Raw genomic sequence first — 7,500 nt, 5'->3', positions numbered from 1 at the left:
GTTTGGTGTAGCGGAGAGGAGAGAGGTGTAGAGGGAGGGACGTGGAAAGGAGGAGACGAAAATGGAAATCCGTTAGAACAGAGGTGGAGAGGGAAGGGGAGGAGGGAGGAAGAAATTGAATGGAGCGAGGGAGGTAGAGTCGTAAAGAGGTGGAGAGGAATGAGGGGAAAGGGAGGTAGAGAGGTGGAGAGGGGAGAGGTGGAAGGCAAGAGGGGAGACAGGAGGAGAGGAGGAGAGGGGAGAGGTGGAGAGAGGAGGAGATGTGGAAAGGGCTGAGCAGAAAGGGAAGTAGGGAGGTGGGGAGGGAAGAAAGGGAAAGAGAGGAGGAGAGGTGGAGAGGTAAGAAGGGAGAAAGGAGGAGAGGGGTAGAGGGAGGCACAGAGGTAGAGAAAGAAGAAGGGAGAGAGGAGGAGAGGCGGAGAGGAAGGCACAGAGGTGAAGAGGGGAGACGGGGTAAAGGTGGAAAGAAAGGAGGAGAGGTGGAAGAGGAACAGGGGAAAGGGAGGGAGGAGAAGAGGTGGAGAAGTGGAGAGGGAGAGGGAGAGGGAGGGGGCAGCAGATGAAAGGAGGAGAGGGGAGACAGGAGGAGAGCTGGAAGAGGAAAAGTGGAACGGGAGGGAGGAGGGGAGGTGGAGAGGGAAGAAGGGAAATGGAAGAGGAGAGGGGGAGAGGGAGAGGGAGGGAGCAGCGGCTGAAAGGTTAGCAGGCGGCTACCTGCCTATTAATCACGGCTCTATAGGTCCATCTCAGAGAGAGAGAGAGAGAGAGAGAGAGAGAGAGAGAGAGAGAGAGAGAGAGAGAGAGAGAGAGCGCGAGCGATACATCTCCACTGCTTCCTCTTAAACATTCAGAAAGAAAACGCTTGAAAGGAGAGCTGATGAAGAGCTGTATGCCACACCCTCTTCCTCTTCCTCCTCCTCCTCCTCCCTCTCCCCCTCCCCCTCTTTCTCTCTGTCACTTTCTGGCTCTTTCCCACTATGCATACCCTCCCTATCTCTCTATCTCAGGCTATCTCTTTCTCTCTATTCATCCCTTAATGCTCTCTCTCTCTCTCTCTCTCTCTCTCTCTCTCTCTCTCTCTCTCTCTCTCTCTCTCTCTCTCTCTCTCTCTGCCCCCTTTTACCCACTTTTCCACAGTGTGCACTTTCTCTTCTCCTCTACGCTCACTTACTTTCCCTCCCTATGAACCGCCTTTCTAATTCCTCTTTTTGTCACAGCAGTAAACTACTTTCTCGCTCATCTGCCAGTGCCTATCCTCCTTCTCCCCGTCACGCCTTTGTATTCTCCACCTCCCCACCACGCCCCCTCTGCTCCAGAGCTACCCCTGCACCATTCTGCTCCAAGTCAAACCTGACTCACGCCCACCTGCCACTTACTTTTTTGTCACCCCAGTAAACTATTTTTTTCCCATCTGCCTGCTATTATCCCAAACTACTTTCTCATGAATCGACCAGTCACTGTCCTTCTCTGTGCCACGCCCTCTGCTCCAGTAACACCTTTGCATTCTCCATCTCCCCACCACGCCCTCTGGTCCAGTGCTATCCCATTCTGCACCAAGGCAGACCCGATTCACACAGTACCTGCTCCTAACAGGGCTCTGCGGATACAGCACATACACAGAGCATCATCATACACACCACGCACACACGCACACACGCGCACACACACACACACACACACACACACACACACACACACACACACACACACACACACACACACACACACACACACACGCACGCACACACACACACAGTAAACTACTTTCTCGTACACGCAAACTGCTTTCTCATTCATCTTTCAGCACCTATCTATCCTTCTCTGAGCCACGCCCTCACAGTTAAACAGTTACGCCTGCATCACTCTGCTCCATGTCAGACCTGTCTCATACCTGCCTGTCTGTAATGGGACTCGGTGAATAGCACTGCTCAACCAGAGTAGTGCACTGTGGACTCCAGGCTTTTAGCAGGGCACTGACATCTGCTATCATCCACAGAGGGAGCGAGATGAGGGAATAGAGAGAAGAGAGAGAGAGAGACGAAAGAGAGAGAGGCGAAAGAGAGAAAGAGAGAAAGAGTAAGAGACAAAATGGGAAAAGGATAGAGAAAGAGATATAGGGAAAATAGTGAGAGATTTTGAGGAAAGGGAGCGAAGAAGAGAGAGATAGAGAGACAGAGGAAGAGATACAAAACCCAAGAAAGGAGGAGAGAGGAGGGATTGAGAGAGAGCGAAAGAGAGGGAAACAGAAAGAGAGAAAATACAGGAAGAGAGAGAGAGAGAGAGAGAGAGAGAGGAAGAGGAAGAGACAGAATGGGAAAAGGGTTGAGAAAGAGTTATAGGGAAAAGAATGAGAGATATTGAGTAGAGAGGAAGGGAGAGAATGAAAGAGAGCGAAGAAGAGATAGAGGAAGAGACACAGAACCCAATCAAGATAGGAGAGATGAGGGAATGGGAGAGAGCGAAAGAGAGGGAAACAGAAAGACAGAAAATAGGGGGGAGAGAGAGAGAGAGAGAGAGAGAGAGAGAGAGAGAGAGAGAGAGAGAGAGAGAGAGAGAGAGAGAGAGAGAGAGAGAGAGAGAGAGAGATTGAGCTCTGTTGCCATCTGTTAAGGGCCTCATCTCTGCCCCTCTTGGCCTGTGAACACGATTGGCTTACTGATAAACACCAGATACACACACCGATACAACACACACACACACACACACACACACACACACACACACACACACACACACACACACACACACACACACACACACACACACACACACACACACACACACACACACACACACACACACACACACACACAAGCTCCAGTGAACTGTCAGCAGCACCTTACACAACACACACACACACACACACACACACAGACACACAGACACACACACACACACACACAGACACACACACACACACACACACACACACACACACACACACACACACACACACACACACACCCACACACACACACACACACACACACACACACACACACACACACACACACACACAGTACACTCACATGCTCAGCCATCCATAGCCAGCCACTTCCAGCCAAACTAACACATCCTGCCTGCTGTAGTAGAGGCATGTGAGCTCCATCCTGTAGCCCTGCCTGCCTGCCTGCCTGCCTGCCTGCCTGCCTGCCTGCCTGCCTGCCTGCCTGCCTGCCTGGCTGCCTGCCTGCCTGCCTGCCTGCCTGCCTGCCTGGCTGCCTGCCTGCCTGCCTGCCTGCCTGCCTGGCTGCCTGCCTGCCTGCCTGCCTGCCTGCCTGCCTGCCTGCCTGCCTGCCTGCCTGCCTGCCTGCCTGCCTGCCTGCCTGCCTGCCTGCCTGCCTGCATGGCTGCATGGCTGTATCTCTGCATGGATGGGTGCCTGGGTGCTGCATATACTGTATGATATAGGCATTACTCATTTATGAACAGAGGGAAATGTTCTGACTCTGGCGGAGTGGTACTGTACATCTGCTACTGTACATACTGCAATAGGACGGACGCTTGTCAGAGTCTCTACAATTATAATTATTATTTTTTACTCATAGTATCACATTGATCATTATCCCCTGGTCCTTGTGTTTCAAAATAAATGCTTTCTACTGTCCCTATTATTTTGGAAATGCTGTAGCTTGCTGTGTTGTTCTTGACCTCTTTACTCTCACTGTAGCTAGTCCTCTATGCGTGTAACAGACAAAGTCTGTAAATATCATGTCATACATAGGCTACTATTTGATGAACAAAATACCAACATCGACAAAACTGCAGTGACAATGATTCCTCTAAAAGAAACATGTGAGCTTGACACAGTAGTGACACGGCTATGTTGATTGGCTGGCTTTCTGCTTACACTTACACTAAAAGGGGATCATTAGTATTCTAACAGGCCCCTAACGAGTGCTGAGCACTGTGATCAGACGCGAGCTAGCGTCTGGCGACACATTTTGCTGACTGTGGCAGCTACAGATTGCTCTCTATCTCTCTCTCTCTCTCTCCCCCCCTCTCTCTCTCTCACACTCTCTCTTCCTCTCCTCTCCACAGCATCCCGAGTTTTTAATTAAACTCTCCCCGCGATCGTTAATCATCTGCGACCACAATCAATTAGCGTATCGGCCCGGCTAGCTACGCTAAGCTAAACAACCTCGCCCCGTAACCTGAGGTGAATCCCAAGCCATCCACGACCCCACCCCAAGCATTTCATTAGAGGCAAGACAGGCCCTGTGGGTCCCAGTGCTAGCGGTAGCATGCACTCGTTAAGACTGATAGTAGATCCTCGTTAGCCCCGTTGACAATAACGAGCCGTTTATATCATTAAGGGGGCAGCACTCTGCCACAGCAGCGGCACCCATAAAGCCAACCGATAAAGAAGATATTAATAGTCTTGATATTAATACTCGCTTTATTATGGCTGTCATTGAGACGACAGTTATGGGCTCCCAGTGGACTGTAGAGTTGTTTGTGTGTGTGTGTGTGTGTGTGTGTGTGTGTGTGTGTGTGTGTGTGTGTGTGTGTGTGTGTGTGTGTGTGTGTGTTTTGAGGGGGTGCTAGAAAGAAAGAAAGAAAGAAAGAAAGAAAGAAAGAAAGAAAGAAAGAAAGAAAGAAAGAAAGAAAGAAAGAAAGAAAGAAGTAGACCTGCTGGCCAGATGGTGCAAAGACAACAACCTCCTGCTGAATGTCAACAAGACCAAGGAGATTGTTGTCAACTTTCAGAGGGTCCAAAAACAACTGCCACCACTGACCATCGACGGTGATGCTGTGGAGAGAGTGAGCAGCACCAAGTTCCTTGGAGTGCACATCAGCGACGACCTCTCTTGGACCACCAACACTACATCACTGGCGAAGAAGGCCCATCAGCGTCTCTACTTCTTGCGCAAACTAAAGAAGGCAAGTGCTACACCCTCCATCATGACAACATTCTACAGAGGAACCATAGAAAGCGTCGTGTCCAGCTGCATCACAGTGTGGGGAGGAAGCTGCACGGAGAAAAACAGGAAGACACTCCAGCGTGTTGTGAACACAGCGAAGAAGATCATTGGAGTACCACTCCCCTCCCTGCAGGACATTTACACCGCACGCCTCACCCGAAAAGCACTGATGATCATCAAAGACACAAGCCACCCTGCACACACAAACTGTTCAGCCTCCTGCCCTCTGGAAAGAGGTACAGGCGCCTCCGTTCCCGTACCACCAGGCTTGCAAGCAGCACGATGCATCAAGCAATCAAGATACTGAACACTCAACCCACTCTCCCTTCACTGTCAGCCTCTAGCCAGCCAGGCCACTGACAACGCTCCCCCCCCTCATCCCCACCACCATATCTGCGACTGAACATTCCACCTGCACTACTACATCTGTGACTGAACTTTCAACCTGCACTAACTCAAAACATACACATGCACACACACACACACACACACACCACACACACACACACACACACACACACACACACACACACACACACACACACACACACACACACACACACACACACACACGCACACACGCACACACACACACACACAAGCACACTGCACTTTCTGCACTAAACCCAAACATACACACACTGACACACAACTCATACTCACACACATACACACACACACACACACACACACACACACATACACAGGTACACACACACACAGACGCACACCGCACTTTCTACCTGCACTAAACACACACACACACACACACACACACACACACACACACGCACACAAAACACATACAAACACACACACACACACACATACTGCTGCTGGTGTATTTAATAAAAACCTTTTTTAATTATTTATTTCTTCAAATGCTACTATTACTATGTCAGAACGCTATAAAGGACTTTTAGGAAAAAAAACAACAAAATACCTCCTCTTAATGTATGTTCTCTACAAGTCTTCTGTTGTCCAGTCTTGCACTTTAAATGTCTGTATGAGCAATGTCTACGTCCATACTGTCTATGTCCATGTATGAGTACTGTCTATGTCTATACTGTCTATGTCCTTACCTAGATTAGTCTATGTCTGCATGGGAGAGCAAGAAACGCAATTTCAAATTCTTTGTATGACCAGTGCATGTAAAGAAATTGACAATAAACTTGACTTGACTTGAAAGAAAGAAAGAAAGAAAGAAAGAAGGAAGCACACACCTTTTTAAACGCCGACTTGGCTAAAACAGAAATGGCAGTGCACCTGTGTATATTTGAATTGGTCCGCCATATTTCCGCAGTTTCCTCTCAATTCATGAGCTTCCTTCATCAGTTCAGACTCAAGGCTATGATCTCCTATTCCCTCCTCTTTGAACTGAACCCCTGCACTATACTCTGTGAAGACATTCAGTCTTGGTAGTTTTCCACCAACGCCTTTATTTCCCTCCCCGTGTTCTGTGCTACCCTAGAATGAGAGGTGTTTTTTTACCTTCACAGGTCATAGCAGACACTTCACAGCATACTAATTCATTCAAACTTGCCTTTCAACTGGTAGTATCCACCATGCTATTTGCACAAGATACCGGCATCAAGAGTCACTGTGCGTTTTGAGAGTCTGTTGCATGCCTTGCCATCCGTATCCTGAGGAGATCGGCGTTTGGCCTTGAGGTGCAGGAAACTCAAACTTGTTTAGAATTTTTCTTTTTCACTTGAGGATTCTTCACATGTCTTCAATAACTCTCCTTTAGGTTTCAGGGCAAAGTAACTATTTCACTTGCCCAAAGACTGACTACTGAGGATTACCAACACATGAATGCATGAAAGCCCAAACACACACACGCACGCACACACACACGCACGCACACACACACGTACACGCACGCACACACACACACACACACACCCCAATGGTAATAGCTGGGTAGATGCTAAACCCAATGCTGAAACCAATAGAGAGACTGCAGTATCATCACGTCCACTCAGGCCCTGAGGCTGGTGTGGAAACAAGTCCAGTTGCTCACCAGTCAATACCTGCGATTGGGAGAATGAGAAACTCCTTTGCCACTGCACTTTCCAATGCTATTGCACTGCTAGGCATGCCTTAAAGCCAATACAGAGATGACTCTGGAGACTGATACAGGTCTCTGGTCTGTGGAGGGCTGGCTGCTGATCTATAGGTTGATGGTCAGTGCATCGGACAACTGTAGGATGGCGATGATAAGGTGCTGATCTCTGTGGTACTGATGCGGTCGTCATGTCTACGGATGTGGTAACCAGGCCTACTGATGTGAGCACCATACCTATGGATGAGGTTGTCATGCCTATCTGCAGTTTGGTGATGTATAGGGCTGCCGTTCTCTATAAAACTGATGTGGTCACTATAGCTACAGATGTGTTGCCATGCCTATGGATGCGGTCTCTATGCCATCTGACGCGGTTGCCATGCCTAAGGATGCGGTCGCCATGCCTACCTGCAGGTTGGTGATGAGGAGGGTGCCGTTCTCCATCAGGCTGATGCGGTCGTCGCTGGCAAGTATCCGCTGGCCGTCCTTCTCCCATTGGATACTGGGTAA

At 49.3% G+C, this 7,500-nt stretch overlaps 1 protein-coding gene across 1 annotated transcript in view; it reads right to left on the bottom strand.

Moving 5' to 3' along the window:
• The window catches only part of robo3 (roundabout, axon guidance receptor, homolog 3 (Drosophila)), a 301,463-nt gene that overhangs the window by 50,037 nt on the left and 243,926 nt on the right, over positions 1-7,500 (bottom strand). Inside the window, exon 9 of the mRNA XM_063203266.1 lies at positions 7,399-7,500. This exon is cut by the window's right edge and continues 104 nt beyond it. Within this exon, the coding sequence (XP_063059336.1) occupies positions 7,399-7,500 (102 nt within the window). The remainder of the gene's footprint in view (positions 1-7,398) is intronic.

The sequence above is a fragment of the Engraulis encrasicolus genome, chromosome 7 (assembly GCF_034702125.1).
Source record: "Engraulis encrasicolus isolate BLACKSEA-1 chromosome 7, IST_EnEncr_1.0, whole genome shotgun sequence".
Lineage (NCBI taxonomy): Eukaryota > Metazoa > Chordata > Actinopteri > Clupeiformes > Engraulidae > Engraulis > Engraulis encrasicolus.
This window is presented reverse-complemented; position numbering and strand designations above follow the sequence as displayed.